A 22,586-nucleotide genomic window follows, 5' to 3' on the forward strand; every position below is an offset into this window, starting at 1 on the left:
CAGTGTGATAGTGCCAGTGTCCAGTACAACACCAGTGTGACAGTGCCAGTGTTCAGTGCACCACCAGTGTGACAGTGTCAGTGTCCAGTACAACACCAGTGTGACAGCACCAGTGTCCACTACAACACCAGTGTGACAGTGTCAGTGTCCAGTACAACACCAGTGTGACAGTGGCAGTGTCCAGTAAAACACCAGTGTGACAGTGTCAGTGGCCAGTACAGCACCAGTGTGACAGTGTCAGTGTCCAGTACAACACTAGTGTGACAGTGCCAGTGTCCAGTACAACACTAGTGTGACAGTGCCAGTGTCCAGTAAAACACCAGTGTGACAATGGCAGTGTCCAGTACAACACCAGTGTGAAAGTGTCCTGTACAACACCAGTGTTACAGTGTCAGTGTCTAGTACAGCACCAGTGTTACAGTGTCAGTGTCCAGTACAACACTAGTGTAACAATGTCAGTGTCCAGTACAGCACCAGTGTAACAGTGCCAGTGTACAGTACAATACCAGTGTGTCAGTGTCCAGTACAACACCAGTGTGTCAGTGTCCAGTACAACACCAGTGTGTCAGTGTCCAGTACAACACCAGTGTGTCAGTGTCCTGTACAGCACCAGTGTAACAGTGTCAGTGTCCAATACAGCACCAGTGTGACAGTGTCAGTGTCCAGTACAACACTAGTGTGACAGTGCCAGTGTCCAGTACAACACTAGTGTGACAGTGCCAGTGTCCAGTAAAACACCAGTGTGACAATGGCAGTGTCCAGTACAACACCAGTGTGAAAGTGTCAGTGTCCAGTACAACACCAGTGTGACAGTGCCAGTGTCCAGTACAGCACCAGTGTAACAGTGACAGTGTCCAGTACAACACCAGTGTGAAAGTGTCAGTGTCCAGTACAACACCAGTGTAACAGTGACAGTGTCCAGTACAACACCAGTGTGACAGTGTCAGTGTCCAGTACAACACCAGTGTAACAGTGACAGTGTCCAGTACAACACCACTGTGACAGTGTCAGTGTCCAGTACAACACCAGTGTTACAGTTAGTATCCCAATCCACAATCAAAACCGTCTCAACTTCGTGCTCCCGAATGACTAACAACATTTCATGTCAATGTGTGTATTGGAGTTGCGCATTCGTCTGTGTTACTAAAGTGCTTATTGACGTTTAATTATCCACGGAAAGGTAACTACAAATACTTACTAATGTTCACTTATCCATGGAAAGGTAAGAACAAATACGTATTGACTGTTTCAGCTTGAATGTTAAGGCACAAAATGATGTAAACAACTGAACTCATCAGTTCATCATCAAGGGATTTTGAGATCTTGACTTCGACTGTAATAATATTGTTTGGTAGCCTATATCAAGTCTTTCGGCACCTGAGGAATTTGTGTGGCAAAAAAACAACAACACCATCGCATTCAGATCCAATTATGTCGCCTAAGGCAATGCATGTGTGTTTTGTGGTGGGGTTTATTGCCCGGTTACTTGTGTACAGCTACGAACCGAGGCCATGTTTTGAGAAGCTCTGTTGGTGTACCAGGAGTGTTGCCAACTGCAGCTATAATCCCACAAGTCTGACATACATCCCTCGCCTGAGCTTAGAAGCTGAGAACATTTCCGTTTTCATTTTTTCCTATGACTACCTTCCATATATTTCAAACCAAACTTTTGACAACATTACTTCTTTGAAAATCCAACATTTGAATCTTTTCGCAAATAATATTACATCAACGAGTTCCTATTCATTTGCTGGTTTACATTGGCTGACAAGTCTTGACCTAAGTAACAACCCCTTTATACTGACAGAGCTGACCAAAGCATTTCACTTCTTGTCGCGGTACCTTGGTTATATATATCTAAATCACGCTGGTATCAGCGATTCGGATCTTGAAGAAAGTCTACTGGAAGGTCTCATGAGTTGTTCTATCACAGGGATCCATCTTGCTGGAAACAATTTGACCAAATTTAACTTTAGCCACTTTTCTGGGTTTCCTGAACTGACAACTTTGAATCTTAAAAGCAACAGGATAAATCTTTATCCAGACTCTTTCAATCAGGTATTTTCAAATACACTGACTACACTGTGGATAGGTCATAATAATATTACATCGATGCCTGATTTCTGTTCCAATGGTAAATCTGCCTTCCCTAACCTGTACACCCTTCGAATTGGTTACAATCAGATTTCGTATCTGAATAAGAGTAGTTTCGGTTGTTTGAGAATGTGTACAGGAGTATGTCTGACTCATTTGCGTATATCGGGGAATCCCATTCAAGTGATAGGTAGTGAGACCTTCAGTTCATTTAAGAGTCTTCAAAAGCTTATTATGAAACAGTTGTCATCTCCTCAGACTGATATTGATGACGAGGCATTCATAGGATGCAACAGTCTCAACCAACTTGACCTCTCCGATAACAACATCACCGCAGAAAAACTTGATCACCTTTTGCGACCATTACACAAAACATTGAACTATTTGAACTGCACCAACTGCAGCTTACAAAAAGTGCCTGATGTCATATCGGACCTGGCTGGACTGAAGGACATTTTTCTAGGTTATAATGACATTAGTTTCATACGTAAGAACATGTTTGTCAACAACATCAATCTTCTGAATATGTCATTATGTCACAACAATCTCAGCTATTTGTTTATACCGAACTCCATACGGAGTCGTCTCATCTATGCCAATATCGAAGGCAATCCCTTCAATTGTGAGTGTGACTTACTCTGGTTGAGAACTTGGCTCGTCAAAGCCCGAAGTTTGTTCAGCCGTCGTTTATCCTTTTATACTTGTTTTAGCCCTCCGGAAACTAAAGGGCAGAGACTGGTGGATGTTCCATCTGTTACCAACTCTGAATGCCTCCATGATAGCCAGTATGTCTTTCTAGTAGTTGGCGCCGTTGTTGCTGTGCTGATGAGTCTTTTGTGTTTCGCTCTGGGATACAAGTGGAGGTGGGATCTGAATCCATACCTCTCCTGATGAGTGACGTCTACCTTCTGTACTCGGATGAAGATTTCTTGTGGGCCAGACATCAAGCATTGCCCAACTTGGAGGAGAAAGGTCGTTTGAGGATTTGTTTCCGTTCACGGGATTTTGATCCTAAGATTCACATCATGGACAGCATTGTGAAGAATCTTAATGGCTGTCGAAATGTTCTAATGGTCGTGTCAACTAGCTTCTGTAAGGACACTGGGTGTCAGTTCGAGTTGTCCCTGGTACAGAAACGCTTAGAGGACCCCCAGGAGGCTTTTGTTGTGGTCCTTTTGGAGGACATCGATGATAGGTATATGTCCGAGTTTCTATCCCGTCTACTACAAGATTGTAGGGTCATGACTTGGCCTGGGCGTGGTGGGAATGAAGATGAATTTTGGAATCAAGTCCTGTTGATGCTAAAATAGGTCAGACGAATTACACACAATGTAACTACAATTTCATTTGGACAAAACAAGGTGAAATTCTTTAAATATCTTGTAACAGTTTCCTTTCTGTATTCGACCCGTGAAGACCCGGGGTAGAATAGGTCATCAGCAACCCATACTTGCCGTAAAAAGCGACTATGTTTGTCGTAAGAGGCGACTGACGGGAGCGGTTGTTCAGGTTCGCTGACTTGGTTGATGCATGTCATTGATCATCGATACTTTAATTTTGTATCCAATCTTTATCAATTGCCTATGTTTTCATTATACTGAGTCTAGAGTGAAAAAGAACATCGGACCGCTTTCAATTATTGTCCAAATTATGCTTTGTTTTCACATGTTATGTTGGTGGTGTTAGTTGTGAAAGGTTCTGGACACATACAAATACGTTTCCAATTACATATAGGAGTTGTGGTGATCGTAGTTTGTAGTTTAGTATTCTGTTGAAGAATTATCCGTTATACGGAAGCAAATACTTTTGTAAATCAGTATATAGTCAAGCCTTTCATAAATATTCCTCCTATATTATCTTGTAGATTGTTAAACTTGTTATTTTGTCTTCGTGTGTCGAACTTTAATGTGTCGAACTTACAGTTGTCTCGAAGTAAAAACAAGGCCCTGTAGTATTCCTTCTTTATTCATTATTTTCTGTTGTGTTGAATCTCGGATAACTCGAAGTATACTGAACCAAATTAAAAACTTCACGATCCTAAAAGTTTAACATTTTGACCAGTTATCATTGTGGGCCCATATTGTGTGTTTAAACAGTAATGGCCACGTATTGTCTTCAGATAACACCCGTTTTTGTGCAGGTGAATCGATCAAAATCATGTGCACGGCACTATAGTGGCAAAAGTGTTTTTTCACGTGCAACTGGTCATGTGGCCATAATACAGCACGTGTTTTCCGCCAGTAACAAAAAAAGGAAAACACAAGAAAACAAAAGTCTTTACGGACATTTGTCATGCCACGCCTTTCAAATGTGCAACGTGAACGTGCCATCGGCGTGTTGCAGACGAGAACGTCCGTAGCTGAAGTCGCAAGGACGATGGGTTGTAGTCGACGGACTGTTTATGATTTACAGACGCGTCTACAGGAAACGGGTACCACCGCTGATCGCCCTCGGCCAGGTCGACCACGTGTGACGTCACATGCAGAGGATCGTCAGATTGTCTTACGTCACCTCCGAAACCGATTTTTGACGGCTACATCAACCAGAAATGAACTGTTTAGGGGTAGACTGAGTGCGCAAACTGTTCGAAACCGTCTGAGAACTGCTCACCTTCAAGCACGACGGCCATACTGCGGGCCGATTCTGACTCAATTACACAGACGTCAACGTCGATTGTGGGCACAGCGACACTTACGATGGACTCAGAGGAATTGGAATCAAGTCGTCTTCAGTGATGAATCCCGATTTAATCATCGATTTGCTGATGGTAGGGCGAGGGTGTGGAGGCGTCGTCATGAATGTTACGCCCAGCGTATGGTACAGTAAGTTGACAGATTTCGAGGCGGAAGTGTCATGGTGTGGGGTGCTTTCTGTGGCAATGCACGTTCCAGGCTTCTTGTCATCCGTGGCAACCTCAACGCTGCTGCTTACCGCGACCAGGTACTGGCGCCAGAACCTCTGCCTTTTATGGCAGCACATGGACCCGGTTTCATCTTCCAAGACGACAATGCCAGACCCCACACAGCAATTTTGACAAGGAATTTCCTTCAGAATGCGGGAGTGAACGTCATGGACTGGCCGTCAAGGTCTCCCTACCTTAATCCCATAGAACACGTCTGGGATGCTCTTGGCAGAAGTCTGCGCACTCTCCAGAACCAACCACAGAATTTGCAAGATCTTGGCACAATTTTGCAGCAACAATGGCGTCGTCTTCCCAATCATGTGTTCACAAGCATCACAAGGTCCATGCGGAGGCGTTGTTTGGCAGTTGTCAACGCACATGGTGGCCATACACGCTACTGAACTTGTGTGCCATCAGATTCTCGTGCTTGGGACAAATTATGGTTACCTCGGTTAATTAAAATCCTTCTTTGGACATTAATGATTAAAAATTACCTTCTCTGGTACATTTGTCCGTTGTATATCATATATGGGAATACTTTTAAAAATGTGAAGTTTTTAATTTGACTCAGTATAATGACGTAGGTCCCGTCAACTTTGAAACAACAGTGTTTGACTGTATATTGTATTTGCATATTAATATTATCACATATTAATGATCTCCATCTATTCAGAGCGTTGTAGCGTTACTGTCAAATTCAATCTTGTCGTTGTTGCTGCGTGTTAAACGAGAGACATATAAAATATATGGACGATGAAAGAAGGTCTCTTTACCAAAATAGCCTTGTTGGATGGGAAAGCAGCTAGAAAGTTGATCTTAATGTTTCTATCCATTGTGTAATAAATTGACATTTTGAATAAAACTCCATTTTACGGAATCAAATACTTTCGTAAATAAGTAATATATAGTCCAGCATTTCATTGATAGTACTCCTACATTAATTTGTAGATCGTTTTGTCTTCGTTCTCTTTGTTATACAATCAAACACCGTTATATCGAACTTTGAAGTGTCGAACGTACAGTTCGAAGTAAAAAGCATGGCCCCTGAATATTGCTTCTTTTAATCATTACTATGTCGAACCTCGGATAACTCGAAGTATTAACTTAGGTCCCGTCAACTTCGACATAACTGTGTTTGACTGTATATTCTATTTGTATAACTTGAGAAAACGTGGTCATTGCTGGTACACTGTAGCAACATGTACCATATCTCATAAAAGCAATGCTAACTAGGACCAGTGCTGCTGGGATAGCCTAGTGGCTGAAACATTCTCTCGTCTCGCCCAAATCCTAAATTCGATTCCTCACATTCACAGTGTAAATCACATTTTGGTCCCACCCCCGCTGTGATATTACAGGTGAATAATATAAAAAAGGGGCGTAAAACCCAATTCTCTAATTAATTGGAATAACAGGTATTTAAATACCGTTTAACTATCGAATGTACTTCGTCTAACAATCGCTTGTACTTCGCCTAATCATCGATTGTTCTTCCTCTAACAATCGATTGTACTTCGTCCATCAATCGATTGTACTTCGTCTAACAATCGCTTGTACTTTCTCTAACCATCGATTGACCTCCGTCTAACCATCGATTGTAATTGGCCTGACCAAAAATTGTGCTTCCTTCATCTAACGATTGTACTTTGGTAAACCAGCTATCGTACTTAGTATGAACAATGGTTATGCATTTTCTCGCGGTCAACCTTAGTTCACCAGTAAGAGTTTTTGAGACATGGTTTTGATCTTACTGTACCCAGATCGTGTATGAAATTATAAAATCTCTGCATCGACAACTTAACTTATCCGCGATTGTAGTGCAGTTTCAATTTCCTTCTCGGATGTTTTGTATAGATAGAGAATCTCACCCGAGTGTCTTTTGATATCGAATATATCAACACGAGTTGATAAAAGTGGAAAAATTCCGAGGCTTGCCGAGGATTTTTGCCACTTTTATCAACGAGTGTTGATATATTTGATATCAAAAGACACGAGGGTGAGATTTTATTTATCATTCAACATCATTCTTCCCCCTTTTTCAATTTGTAGACAGTAATTAGCAGTGTCTTCAGTGTAAAAAGTACAGCTAACAGCTTCTGTAGCAGAGCCATTAGTGATGTCATTTGATTGTGACGTCATGGTAACCAGTGACGTCACAATGGTCTGCAAAGCATTGTGATGTAATTTCATTGCAGCGATATCTACAGTGTAGATATCGCTTGTTATTACCCACGTGGAGAAGATACAGGTGGTAAGATACTAAATCCGTACGTCACACGTGTGTCGTACAAGGTTGACCTTGTTTTATTCGTTTTGATTGGATAACCGTGACCTCTGTCACACCGGGACTACTTTTTTCATTCATAAAAAATCGCGAGACGTCATTCATTTTGCGATTACAAGGCAGAACTGAAGAAATTCATGAGAACGAGAGATATTTACAAACACTTTATTAAACCAAACAAGATAGTCACACGCATCAAATTCGGTTTGCATTCTATATAAGTTATGCATAGAGCTCCTACAGACATATAATCGAGCTAGATCTATAAATCGATTTACAATGTACGACTGCCGATCGAGCGCGTCCCTTGAGCGTGACGCACCCGACCATTTTCGCAACTTTCAATTTGATTTAACGTAAAAGGATAAGCGTGGTGAAATGAAGTCTGTTTAAACTATCTGGACAGATAGATAGACTTACTTGGGATGATCCGGTTGTGCCATCGGTGTCCCCTTTGAAGCGTATGTTGTGGCGCTGTTTCGGGAAGTGTTGTTCATGAATGAACGAACACGACAGCACGACCAGATCACTTAAAGTTCACAGTTCCGATACAAATCATTCGAAAACTCCGTGGAAGTGTGCCTGACTTCTGATTTTGTGGCCCCAAACATCCCAAATGTGAATAGTAACATTCCCTATCTCTAGCGTAAAACGCTGTGAGTGGATCGCGGTTGTCTTTTCTTATTCCGGTGGCGACCTTGCCCTTCGATCGTTCGAAGCTGTCACTGACATGCAAGCAGATTTGAGTTTGTTGATTTCCACGTCTTCAGTAAAGGGTGGTACAGTTAACATGAATGTCTTTGGCGAACAGTCTGATTTCCCTCTTCCAAAATGGTACGGACATGATATAAATTCAGCTGATAGATCAAGGAAACCGAACCATTTTGATTGCACAGACGGGACCCCGGCAGTGTGATGCGTGTGACTGTCGGTCCGATATTCAAAGCGCGGCGCTAATGTGACATTTCAAATTTTCTTATCGGTGTCCTGCGTACTAACAACATGGCGCTTGAATTACCATAAGTTGAAGACTTTCTTCCAAAAGGATCTTGAGCGTCGGTGCTGGTTTGTTTGCAAACAGATCAGCAGGCGCATGTTGTTAATACGTATGCATAAACATGTCAACAATGCCCATATTTGGTCATATACCAATATTCATGCGCAACCAAATTTTGCAACCGGTTTCAGTTTGGTCTGTCAACGAACGCAAGTTGTTATGTATTTACGCTTTAATATATATTTAACGTGGGTAATAAATAAAATACCACACTCATTCTCGTTAGATACCATTTTTACGAAACTCGTGAACTTTCTATGGTATCTGACCTCGCTTTCGCTCGGTCAGATACCATAGAAAGTCCACTCGTTTCGTAAAAATGGTATCTAACGAGAATGAGTGTAGTATTCTCTATATCTTATCCAAGCGATATCTCCTGTGGGAGCCAGTTTTGGATGATAAAAACTATTCTCCTCTGGACTCAAATCTTACATGTATGAGGTCAGAGACACCGAAGGAAATATTGTTTGTGATACTAGCTCTGTTCTTGAAAGATGGAAGGATGACTTTGAGAATTTATACGGTTACGACCCACACCCTGATAGCAATTTTGATAATGAACACCTGGATAATATAGTGCATGAATTATCCAATTTTGTTATAACAAAGGAAGATAAAACAAACTGTGATCCCTTGAACGTCCCTATTACGTTGGTGGAAGTGGAGAAGGCAATAGAACGCGCTAAATCCAGAAAGGCGACGGGTATGGATAATCTTCCTGCTGAGTGTCTGAAAAATCATGTCTGCGTTGACATATTGTTTAAAATATTGACTCATTGTTTTAATAATGGTGTAGTACCTGATGCATGGCAACAGAGTATCATTAATCATATTGCTAAATCACCGATGTTCACAATCCTCTGTCATACTCTCTTTTTTCTGTACCCTGTAAAATTTATTGTGACATTTTAAATGCCAGATTGAGTGAGTGGTGCGAACGAAATAATATTTTAGCTGAGGAGCAAAATGGCTTCAGAAAAAAGAGCTGTTTGGATCACCTCTACAGCATTTGTACAATAATCAAAAATAGAAAACACAATCAAAATTATCAACATTTTGCTGTTTTATTGACATGAAAAAGGCTTTCAATAATGTTAACAGATTGTTTATGGTTTAAAATATTAAAAAATTGGCATAAACGGAAAAATGTTTGAAGCTGTTAAAGGTTTATACAGCAATATGAAGTGCACTGTGAGAGTAAATGGTTTGTTTTAACCCTGGTTTAAGGCCCCACGGGGACTAAAGCAAGGATGACTTGTCTCTCCATTATTATTCTCTATTTACATTAACGACCTGGCGGCCAATATTAAAAGCATGAACTGTGGTGTTGACGTAAATGATTTAAATATTGGTATTATGTTATATGCTGATGATATTTTATTATTGGCGCCCACGGAGGACAAACTGCAAAATATGTTAAACGTGGTCAATGAATGGTGTCAAAAGTGGAGACTTACAGTTAATCCTACAAAATCTAAGATTGTTCATTTTAGGCCTACCAATACAAATTGCTCCACAACCAACTTTTCAACTGGAGAAACTCTTTTGAAGTATAGTAACAATTATAAATATCATGCTTGTGGCTCAACGAACACATGGACTTTAAGTTCACAATTAATGAACTGGCTAAATCGGCAAGTCGAGCTTTTGGTGTTTTATGTACAAAATATTTTGATGCTGTTGGTTTTACTTATGCAGTTTACACTAAATTGTATGAATCATTGGTTCAGCCTATTATGCAATATGGAGCTTCCATCTTGGGGTTGTATGAACACAAAAAGTTAAACACTCTGCAAAACAAAGCATGTAAATGTTTCCTCGGCCTTAGACGTAATGCGTCAAATGTCGCCGCCAGGGGAGACATGGGTCACTAAGCAACGCATAGAAGTATTTCGTTTATTCTTCCGCCTTAACAGTATGGCAATTACAAGATTGCCCCATGTCTTTCATGCTTGGTCAAGTAAAAGAGGGCGCTCATGGGAAAAGGAGGCTTACAAGCTAGCTAGAAACTTAAACGTCGTCGACTTGATCGGTGTTCATTCGATGACACGTGGCCAGTTCACTCTCATTAAGCAAAACTTATTTCAAGTGGATGAAACTGCTTGGTTTTCAGAGCTATGGAATGATGCTAATAACCCTAATAAGCTGAGGACCTATAGATTGCTTAAGAAGGATCTAGCGCCTGAGCCCTATGTCTTATCAAGTTATATCGATAGAAACACCAGAAAATATTTGGCACTTTTACGCAGTGGCAGCCTCCCCAATAATATTGACAAAATGAGGTACAGTCGTCCCCCTGTCCCCCTTCAGGATAGAACTTGTCCTTTTTGTTTTAACTCAGTAGAAACTGAGGTCCACTTCTTAAATGATTGTAACATATATGATGATTTACGTTATGATGTAATGAACGCTATGTTTGAATGTATGCCAGATTTAAAAAAACTTATCTTCAACCGAGAAATTTATAACATTACTCAGATGTGAACACGGGTGTTATACTCTTTGTAAGCTAATTGATCAAATGTTCCAAAGACGCTTGTCACTCATTTGATTCTGTGTGCGCTTTTCTGCATGTATGTCATTATGCTTGCGAATTGTGGTATTTCTTCACGTGATCAATGTTATACTTGTAATGTTTATGTTGAGGGTCGGTGGGGTTCGGGTTGGGGGTTGGGGTGGGGTGGGGGGCTTTTAATGTACGTATCCTGTGTTTGTGGGTGCGTGTGTGGGTGGGTGGGTGGGTAGGGCGTATGCTGTACGTATGGTGTATGTGTACGTGTGTGTGTGCGTGTGCGTGTGTGTTTGTGTTTGTGTGTGTGTGTGTGGGGGGGGGGGGGGGGGGGGGGTTGGGGGTAAAATGTACGTATGGTGTGTGTGTCTGCGTGTGTGTGGTATAATGTACGTATGGTATGTGTGTGTGCGTGCGTGTGTTTGTGTGTTTGTATATGCGTGTACTTGTGCGTGTGTTTGTGCGTGGTATGGTGTGGGTTGGTTGTGTGGGTATCTACGTGTTTGTGTGTGATTGCGTGCGTGACTTTATAAGGAATTTGGCGTGTGTGTGTTCGTGTGCGTGCGAGCGTGCGTGTTCATAACCCAACCTTAATTTTAAACATTGTGTTAATTAGTATATGTCTTATTTTACCTTATCCAGATCATGACGTTATAACGTTGCTTTTGAGGCTTGGTGGTAGCCAGTACTGAATCTGTGTTGCTTGGTGGTAGCCAGTACTGAATCTGTGTGGCTTGGTGGTAGCCAGTACTGAATCTGTGTGTCTAAGTGTCTCGTAGGCCATACCTGGTTGGCTGTTGTATTTTATTGCTCGTGTACGTGTTTTACTATGAAGTGTATACAACATGTGACACTATAATAAACATTATTCTCTCTCTCTCTCTCTCTCGCTCTCGCTCTCTCTCTCTCTCTCTCTCTCTCGCTCTCGCTCTCGCTCTCGCTCTCTCTCGCTCTCTCTCTCTCTCTCTCTCTCTCTCTATCTCTCTCTCTCTCTCTCCTGTGTATTTCTAATATTACACGACCCTTGCTTTTGAGCCAGTTCTACTTCCCTCTGTGTACGGTATTATCGCTAGCAGTGCGTGTTTGGATTCCGGTGTATGTAGTCGATAAAGACACGTTTCATTTTCCTTATGACCAGGACACAATTTGTCGTGTGTATCAGGACTGTGTGGCACTGAAGATACAGGTCCACATGTGCATGACTGTGGCGCTCACTTAAACATCGAAAGCGACTGTAACCTGTCAGGAATCTGCGTTAGTGTGAGAAATTGGTGGTAGCCAGTACTGAATCTGTGTGGCTTGGTGGTAGCCAGTACTGAATCTGTGTTGCCTGGTGATAGCCAGTACTGGATCTGCGGGGCTTGGAGGTAGCCAGTACTGAACCTGTGAGGCTTGGAGGTAGCCAGTACAGTGTCTATGTGGCTTGGGGGTAACCAATAGAGAATCTGTGAGGCTTGGAGGTAGCCAGTACTGAATCTGTGTGGTTTTGGGGTAGCCAGTACTGAATCTGTGTGGCTTGGTGGTAGCCAGTACTGAATCTGTGTGGCTTGGGGGTAACCAGTATTGAATCAGTGAGGCTTGGGGGTATCCAGTACTGAATCTGTGTGGCTTGGAGGTAGCCAGTACTGAATCTGTATGGCTTGGTGGTAGCCAGTACTGGATCTGCGTGGCTTGGAAGTAGACAGTACTGAACCAGTGAGGCTTGGATGTAACCAGTACTGAATCTGTGTGGCTTGGTGGTAGCCAGTACTGAATCTGTGTGGTTTGGTGGTAGCCAGTACTGAATCTGTATGGCTTGGTGATAGCCAGTACTGAATCTGTGTGGCTTGGTGGTAGACAGTCCTGAATCTGTGAGGCTTGGAGGTAACCAGTACAGTGTCTATGTGGCTTGGTGGTAGCCAGTACTGAACCAGTGAGGCTTGGAGGTAACCAGTATTCAATCTGTGTGGCTTGGTGGTAGCCAGTACTGAATCTGTGTGGCTTGGTGGTAGCCAGTATTGAACCAGTGAGGCTTGGTGGTAGCCAGTACTGAATCTGTGAGGCTTGGTGGTAGCCAGTACTGAATCTGTGTTGCTTGGTGGTAGCCAGTACTGAATCTGTGTGGCTTGGTGGTAGCCAGTACTGAATCTGTGTGGCTTGGTGGTAGCCAGTACTGAATCTGTGTAGTTTGGTGGTAGCCAGTACTGAATCTATATGGCTTGGTTGTAGCCAGTACTGAATCTGTGAGGCTTGGAGGTAACCAGTACTGAATCTGTGTGGCTTGGTGGTAGCCAGTATTGAATCTGTGTTGCTTGGTGGTAGCCAGTACTGAATCTGTGTGGCTTGGTGGTAGCCAGTATTGAACCAGTGAGGCTTGGTGGTAGCCAGTACAGTGTCTATGTGGTTTGGTGGTAGCCAGTACTGAACCAGTGAGGCTTGGAGGTAGCCAGTACTGAATCTGTGTGGCTTGGAGGTAGCCAGTACTGAATCTGTGCGGTTTGGTGGTAGCCAGTACTGAATCTATGTGGTTTGGTGGTAGCCAGTACTGAATCTGTGTAGTTTGGTGATCACCAGTACTGAATCTGTGTGGTTTGGTGGTAGCCAGTACTGAATCTGTGTGGTTTGGTGGTAGCCAGTACTGAATCTGTGTGGTTTCTGGATATCTGTGGAGGTTACCAGTGCGGCATCAGGATATCTGTGGAGGTTACCAGTGCGGCATCTGCGTATTTGAGGAGGTAACCAGTGCGACACCTGCGTATCACCATAGCTGTGGAGTTTACAGTGCGATATCAACTTGAAGCTGTGAAGGTGACAGTGCGACAGCAGGGTACTGTGGAGGTAACTAGCGCAGCACCCGTGTATCTGTGGAGGTAACCAGTGCGGCATCAACACAGCTGTGGAGAAACGCAGCACAGCACCTGTGTAACCAAAGCAACTAGTATGGCATCTGCTTAACTGTGTGGTGACCAGTACGACATCTCGACGATTGTCAGACATAGTGCGTCTCATCGTTATGCTGTGTGTATAACTGTGACTCAATAAGGCACACGTGTAACTTTGGAGGCAACCATTTCGCATGTCACTTTTTATCCTAGATATATGTATATGATTGTGTACAACTAAATAATATTTGGTTGTTTGTGAAATGATAGGTAAGGAATCGTTTTAGTTCTTGAGGAGTTCCCAGGAAAAGGAGAAGGTTCCAAATAAGACACATCACAGTCGGTAGATGATGACGTCAGAGACACTGCTTGCCCTCCTGTTGGTGGGTTGTCTAGTTAGTATTTATACCAGTAGCGGGGAGATTCCTGACCCTTATGGAAGGCCATGTTATGAAAACCTTTGTTGGTGTCGTAATAACACTGCTAATTGTAGTGATAATCACGACCGTTTAACATATATTCCTAAACTGAGAAGTGAGTCTTCTATTACAATTTTTCTCTTTGAATATAACTACCTTCCATATATCGGACACAATACTTTTGATAACCTCACTACATTAAACCTACAGCATCTTAATCTTGGACACAGCAATATATCCCATGTATCTGAACGGGCCTTCAGGAAATTGACCAAGTTACAAAGCCTAACACTAAGTCATAACCCTCTCATTCTCACAAAACTTGCCACCGCTTTTCATTCATTGGCTTCTACTTTAAGTTACATCTATCTCAATCACATTGGCATCAGCGACTCGGATCTTGAAGAGAATCTATTGAAGGGTCTCCAGAAAAGCCCAATAACAGGAATCCATCTTGCTGGAAACAAGTTGGCCAAATTTAACTTTAGCCACTTTTCTGGGTTTCCTGAACTGACAACTTTGAATCTTGATAGCAACAAGATTAGAATATACCCAAATAACTTCAATCGGGTATTCTCGAAGACACTGGCTACACTGTGGATTGCTGATAATAATATTACTTCGATGCCTGATTTCTGTTCCAATGGTAAATCTGCCTTCCCTAACCTGTACACCCTTCGAATTGGTTACAATCAGATTTCGTATCTGAATAAGAGTAGTTTCGGTTGTTTGAGAATGTGTACAGGAGTATGTCTGACTCATTTGCGTATATCGGGGAACCCCATTCAAGTGATAGGTAGTGAGACCTTCAGTTCATTTAAAAGTCTTCAAAAGCTTATTATGAAACAGTTGTCATCTCCTCAGATTGATATTGATGACGAGGCATTCATAGGATGCAACAGTCTCAACCAACTTGACCTCTCCGATAACAACATCACCGCAGAAAAACTTGATCACCTTTTGCGACCATTACACAAAACATTGAACTATTTGAACTGCACCAACTGCAGCTTACAAAAAGTGCCTGATGTCATATCGGACCTGGCTGGACTGAAGGACATTTTTCTAGGTTATAATGACATTAGTTTCATACGTAAGAACATGTTTGTCAACAACATCAATCTTCTGAATATGTCATTATGTCACAACAATCTCAGCTATTTGTTTATACCGAACTCCATACGGAGTCGTCTCATCTATGCCAATATCGAAGGCAATCCCTTCAATTGTGAGTGTGACTTACTCTGGTTGAGAACTTGGCTCGTCGAAGCCCGAAGTTTGTTCAGCCGTCGTTTATCCTTTTATACTTGTTTTAGCCCTCCGGAAACTAAAGGGCAGAGACTGGTGGATGTTCAATCTGTTACCAAGCCTGAATGCCTCTATAATAGCCAGTATGTGTTTCTAGTGGTTGGCGCTGTTGTTGCTGTGCTGATGAGTCTTTTGTGTTTCGCTCTGGGATACAAGTGGAGGTGGGATATCCGCTACTTTCTAGTTTGGAAAAGGAGGACACGTAGCTCCTCATCTGAATCCATACCTCTCCTGATGAGTGACGTCTACCTTCTGTATTCGGATGAAGACTTCGTGTGGGCCAGACATCAAGCATTGCCCAACTTGGAGGAGAAAGGTCGTTTGAGGATTTGTTTCCGTTCACGGGATTTTGATCCTAAGATTCACATGATGGACAGCATTGTGAAGAATCTTAATGGCTGTCGGAAGGTTCTCATGGTCGTGTCCACTAGCTTCTGTAAGGACATTGGGTGTCAGTTCGAGTTGTCCTTGGTACAGAAACGCTTAGAGGACCCCCACGAGGCTTTTGTTGTGGTCCTTTTGGAGGACATCGATGACAGGTATATACCCGAGTTTCTATCCCGTCTTCTACAAGATTGTAGGGTCATGACTTGGCCTGGGCGTGGTGGGAATGAAGATGAATTTTGGAATCAAGTCCTGTTGATGCTAAATAGGTCAGACGAATTACACACAATGTAACTACAATTCATTTTGTACAAAACAAGGTGGAATTCTTTAAATATCTTGTAACAGTTTCCTTTCAGTATACGACCCGTGAAGACCCGGGGTAGAACAGGTCTTCAGCAACCCGTGCTTGCCGTAAAAGGCGACTATGTTTGTCGTAAGAGGCGACTGACGGGAGCGGGTTTCAGGCTCGCTGACTTGGTTGATGCATGTCATCGATTATCGATACTTTAATTTTGTATCTAATCTTTATCATTGCCTATGTTTTCGTTATACTGAGTTGAGAGTGAAAACGAACATTGGACCGCTTTCAATTATTGTCCAAATTATGCTTTGTTTTTTCACATGTTATATTAGTGGTGTTAGTTGTGAAATGTTCTGCACACATACAAATACGTTTCCAATTACATATAGGAGTTGTGGTGGTAGTAGTTTGTAGTTTAGTATTCTGTTGAAGAATTATCAATTATACGGAAGGAAACACTTTTGTAAATCAGTATATAGTCCAGCATTTCATAAATAATCTTCCGATATTAACTTGTAGATGGTTAGTCTTGTTATGTTGTCTTCGTGTGTCGAACTTTAATTCAATCTTGTCGTTGTTGCTGAGTGTTGAACGAGAGACATATATAATATATGGACGATGAAAGAAGGTCTCTTTACCAAAATAGCCTTGTTCGATGGGAAGGCAGCTAGAACAGTTGATCTTTTTGTTTCTATCCATTGTGTAATAAATTGACATTTTGAATAAAACTCCATTTTACGGAATCAAATACTTTCGTAAATAAGTATATAGTCGAGCATTTCATTAATATTACTCCTACATGTACATTAATTTGTAGATCTTTTGTCTTTGTTCTATTTGTTATACAATCAAACACCGATGTATCAAACTTTGATGTGTCGAACGTACAGTTGTCTTGAAGTAAAAAGCATGCCCCCTGAATATTGCTTCTTTAATCATTATTATGTCGTACATCGGATAACTCGAAGTATTAACTTAGGTCCCGTCAACTTCGACATAACTGTGTTTGACTGTATATTGTATTTGTATAACTTGAGATTCGAACCCATGATCATTGGATCCTGACTCTGCTGAGAGAGGTAATAAGGTAAATTGACATCCGATGCCTTACACGAATTGACCATCCATGTCTCCTTGGCGCCGTGAAAGATGCCCAATTGAAAATTAGAAGTCACAGCGTGGTATACACACTGAAATTGTAAGGGATATGTTAGTGTTACTTTCAGACGGATGTTGTGAAAACGGTCATGGCTGGTACACTGTAGCAACATGTACCATATCTCATGAAAGCTATGCTAACTAGGACCAGTGCTGCTGGGATAGCCTAGTGGCTGAAACATTCTCTTGTCTCGCCGAAATCCTGAATTCCATTCCTCACATGTACAGTGTAAATCACATTTTGGTCCCGCCCCCGATGTGAAAATACAGGTAAATAATTTAAGAAGGAGCGTAAAACCCAATTCTCTAATTAATTGGAATAACAGGTATTTAAATACCGTTTAACTATTGCTTGTACTTCGTCTAATCATCGATTGTTCTTCCTCTAACAATCGATTGTACTTCGTCTAACAATCGATTGTACTTCGTCTAACAATCGATTGTACGTCGTCTAACAATCGCTTGTACTTTGTCTAACCATCGCTTGTATTTTGTCTAACCATAGCTTGTACTTTGTCTAACCATCGCTTGTACCTTGTCTAACCATCGCTTGTACTTTGTCAACCATCGCTTGTATTTTGTCTAACCATCGCTTGTACTTTGTCTAACCATCGCTTGTACCTTGTCTAACCATCGCTTGTACTTAGTCTAACCATCGCTTGTACTTTGTCTAGCCTTGCTTGTACTTTATCTAACCATCGCTTGTACCTTGTCTATCCATCGCTTGTACTTTGTCTATCCATCGCTTGTACTTTGTCTAACCATCGCTTGTACTTTGTCTATCCATCGCTTGTACTTTGTCTAACCATCGCTTGTAACTTTGTCTATCCATCGCTTGTACTTTGTCTATCCATCGCTTGTACTTTGTCTAACCATCGCTCGCTTGTACTTTGTCTATCCATCGTTTGTACTTTGTCTAACCATCGCTTGTACTTTGTCTATCCATCGTTTGTACTTTTTCTAACCATCGCTTGTACTTTGTCTAACCATCGCTTGTACTTTGTCTATCCATCGCTTGTACTTTGTCTGACCATCGCTTGTACTTTGTCTATCCATCGCTTGTACTTTGTCTAACCATCGCTTGTAACTTTGTCTATCCATCGCTTGTACTTTGTCTATCCATCGCTTGTACTTTGTCTAACCATCGCTCGCTTGTACTTTGTCTAACCATCGTTTGTACTTTGTCTAACCATCGCTTGTACTTTGTCTATCCATCGTTTGTACTTTTTCTAACCATCGCTTGTACTTTGTCTATCCATCGCTTGTACTTTGTCTAAGCATCGTTTGCACTTTGTCTATCCATCGCTTGTAGTTTGTCTATCCATCGCTTGTAACTTTGTCTAACAATCGATTGTACTTTGTCTATCCATCGCTTGTACTTTGTCTGACCATCGCTTGTACTTTGTCTATCCATCGTTTGTACTTTTTCTATCCATCGCTTGTACTTTGTCTATCCATCGCTTGTACCTTGTCTATCCATCGCTTGTACTTTGTCTGACCATCGCTTGTACTTTGTCTATTCATCGCTTGTACTTTGTCTATCCATCGCTTGTACTTTGTCTAAGCATCGTTTGTACTTTGTCTATCCATCGCTTGTAGTTTGTCTATCCATCGCTTGTACTTTGTCTAACCATCGCTTGTACTTTGTTTATTCATTGCTTGTACTTTGTCTATCCATCGCTTGTACTTAATCTATCCATCACTTGTACTTTGTCTAAACATCGCTTGTACTTAATCTATCCATCACTTGTACTTTGTCTAAACATCGCTTGTACTTTGTCTATCCATCGCTTGTACTTTGTCTAAGCATCGTTTGCACTTTGTCTATCCATCGCTTGTAGTTTGTCTATCCATCGCTTGTAACTTTGTCTAACAATCGATTGTACTTTGTCTATCCATCGCTTGTACTTTGTCTGACCATCGCTTGTACTTTGTCTATCCATCGTTTGTACTTTTTCTAACCATCGCTTGTACTTTGTCTATCCATCGCTTGTACCTTGTCTATCCATCGCTTGTACTTTGTCTGACCATCGCTTGTACTTTGTCTATTCATCGCTTGTACTTTGTCTATCCATCGCTTGTACTTTGTCTAAGCATCGTTTGTACTTTGTCTATCCATCGCTTGTAGTTTGTCTATCCATCGCTTGTACTTTGTCTAACCATCGCTTGTACTTTGTTTATTCATTGCTTGTACTTTGTCTATCCATCGCTTGTACTTAATCTATCCATCACTTGTACTTTGTCTAAACATCGCTTGTACTTAATCTATCCATCACTTGTACTTTGTCTAAACATCGCTTGTACTTTGTCTATCCATCGCTTGTACTTAGTCTATCCATCGCTTGTACTTTGTCCAACCATCGTTTGTACTTTGTCTATCCATCGCTTGTACTTTGTCTATCCATCGCTTGTACTTTCTCTAACCATCGATTGACCTTCGTCTAACCATCGCTTGTAGTTGGCCTTACCAAAAATTGTGCTTCCTTTATCTAACGATTGTACTTTGGTAAACCAGCTATAGTACTTAGTATGAACACTGATTATGCATTTTCTTGCGCTCAACCTTAGTTCACCAGTAAGAGTTTTTGAGACATGGTGTTGGTCTAACTGTACCCAGATCGTGTATGAAATTATAACATCTCTGCATCGACAACTTAACTTATCTGCGATTGTAGTGCAGTTGCCATTTCCTTCTCGGATTTTTTTTATAGAAACTATTTCCCCCTGAACTTAAATATTACATGTATGGCCATGCGTGTGTCACATGTCCCGTAAATGAGTTTCAGGTCCTGTGTATTTCTAATATTACACGACCTTTGCTTTTGAGCCAGTTCTACTTCCCTCTGTGCACGATACTATCGCTAGCAGTGCATGTTTAGATTGCGGTGTATGTAGTCGATAAAGACACGTTTTATTTTCCTTGTGACCAGGTCACAATTCGTCGTGTGTATGAGGACAGTGCGACACTGAAGATACAGGTCGACATGTGCATGACTGTGGCGGTCACTTAAACATCGAAAGCGACTGTAACCTGTCAGGAATCTGCGTTAGTGTGAGAAATTGGTGGTTACCAGGACTGCATCTGTGTGGCTTTGGGGTAACCAGTACTGCATCTGCGTGGCTTTGGGGTAATCACTACCGAATCTGTGTTGCTTGGTGGTAGCTAGGACTGAATCTGTGAGGCTTGGTGGTAGCCAGGACTGAACCAGTGAGGCTTGGAGGTAGCCAGTACTGAATCTGTGTGACTTGGTGGTAGCAAGTACTGAATCTGTGTGGCTTGGAGGTAACCAGTACTTAATCTTTGAGGCTTGGTGGTAGCAAGTACTGAACCAGTGGGGCCTGGAGGTAACCAGTACTTAATCTTTGAGGCTTGGTGGTAGCCAGTACTGAATCTGTGAGGCTTGGTGGTAGCCAGTACTGAACCAGTGAGGCTAGGTGGTAGCCAGTACTGAATCTGTGTGGCTTGGAGGTAACCAGTACTGAACCCGTGGGGCTTGGTGGTAGCCAGTACTGAATCTGTGTGCCTTGGTTGTAGCCAGTACTGAACCAGTGAGGCTTGGAGGTAGCCAGTACTGAATCTACGTGCCTTGGTTGTAGCCAGTACTGAACCAGTGAGGCTTGGAGGTAGCCAGTACAGTACTTCCAAGCCACACAGATTCAGGACTGGCTACCACCAAGCCTCACTGGTTCAGTACTGGTTACCTCCAAGCCTCACAGAATCAGTACTGGCTACCACCAAGCCCCACTGGTTCAGTACTGGTTACCTCCAAGCCTAACCAGTACTTAATCTTTGAGGCTTGGTGGTAGCAAGTACTGAACCAGTGGGGCCTGGAGGTAACCAGTACTTAATCTTTGAGGCTTGGTGGTAGCCAGTACTGAATCTGTGAGGCTTGGTGGTAGCCAGTACTGAACCAGTGAGGCTAGGTGGTAACAAGTACTGAATCTGTGAGGCTTGGAGGTAACCAGCACTGAACCAGTCGGGCTTGGTGGTAGCCAGGACTGAATCTACGTGCCTTGGTTGTAGCCAGTACTGAACCAGTGAGGCTTGGAGGTAGCCAGTACTGAATCTACGTGCCTTGGTTGTAGCCAGTACTGAACCAGTGAGGCTTGGAGGTAGCCAGTACAGTGTCTATGTGGCTTGGGGGTAACCAATAGAGAATCTGTGAGGCTTGGAGGTAGCCAGTACTGAATCTGTGTGGTTTTGGGGTAGCCAGTACTGAATCTGTGTGGCTTGGTGGTAGCCAGGACTGAATCTACGTGCCTTGGTTGTAGCCAGTACTGAATCTGTGAGGCTTGGAGGTAACCAGTACTGAACCAGTGGGGCTTGGAGGTAGCCAATACTGAATCTGTGTGGTTTGGGGGTAACCAGTACTGAATCTGCGTGGCTTGGTGGTAGCCAGTACTGAAACAGTGAGGCTTGGTGGTAGTCAGTACTGAATCTGTGTGGCTTGGAGGTAGCTAGTACTGAATCTGTGGGGCTTGGAGGTAACCAGTACTGAACCAGTGTGGCTTGGTGGTAGCCAGTACTCAATCTGCGTGACTTGGTGGTAGCCAGTACTGAACCAGTGAGGTTTGGTGGTAGCCAGTACTGAATCTGTGTGGCTTGGAGGTAGCCAGTACTGAATCTGTGAGGCTTGGAGGTAACCAGTACTGAACCAGTGGGGCTTTGAGGTAGCCAGTACTGAATCTGTGTGGTTTGGGGGTAACCAGTACTGAACCAGTGGGGCTTGGAGGTAGTCAGTACTGAATCTGTGAGGCTTGGTGGTAGTCAGTACTGAATCTGTGTGGCTTGGAGGTAGCAAGTACTGAATCTGTGAGGCTTGGAGGTAGCCAGTTCTGAATCTTTGTGGCTTGGCGGTAGGAAGTACTGAATCTGTGTAGCTTGGAGGTAACCAGTACTGAACCAGTGGGGCTTGGAGGTAGCCAGTACTGAATCTGTGAGGCTTGGAGGTAACCAGTACTGAACCAGTAGGGCTTGGAGGTAGCCAGTACTGAATCTGTGAGGCTTGGAGGTAACCAGTACTGAACCAGTGGGGCTTGGTGGTAGCCAGTACTGATTCTGTGAGGCTTGGAGGTAACCAGTACTGAACCAGTGAGGCTTGGTGGTAGCCAGTCCTGAATCTGTGTGGCTTGGAAGTACTGTACTGGCTACCTCCAAGCCTCACTGGTTCAGTACTGGTTACCTCCAAGCCTCACAGAATCAGTACTGGCTACCACCAAGCCCCACTGGTTCAGTACTGGTTCAGCTTGGAGGTAGCCAGTCCTGAATCTGTGTGGCTTGGTGATCCCCAGTGCGGCATCATGAT

At 42.6% G+C, this 22,586-nt stretch overlaps 1 protein-coding gene and 1 pseudogene across 1 annotated transcript; both read left to right on the plus strand.

The window, feature by feature from the left end:
• Window positions 1–1,431: 1,431 nt before the first annotated feature.
• LOC139455123 (toll-like receptor 3) lies at window positions 1,432–3,429 on the plus strand (annotated as a pseudogene).
• Window positions 3,430–13,988: 10,559 nt separating this feature from the next.
• On the plus strand, window positions 13,989–16,142 carry LOC139455838 (toll-like receptor 3). Its single transcript, XM_071237385.1, has one exon. The coding sequence runs from the start codon at window positions 14,055–14,057 to the stop codon at window positions 16,110–16,112; it is 2,058 nt and encodes a 685-aa protein (XP_071093486.1). The 5' UTR covers window positions 13,989–14,054; the 3' UTR covers window positions 16,113–16,142.
• Window positions 16,143–22,586: the final 6,444 nt, after the last annotated feature.

The sequence above is a fragment of the Haliotis cracherodii genome, unplaced genomic scaffold (assembly GCF_022045235.1).
Source record: "Haliotis cracherodii isolate W230 unplaced genomic scaffold, xgHalCrac1.p SCAF_11, whole genome shotgun sequence".
In the NCBI taxonomy this organism is placed as follows: Eukaryota; Metazoa; Mollusca; class Gastropoda; order Lepetellida; family Haliotidae; genus Haliotis; species Haliotis cracherodii.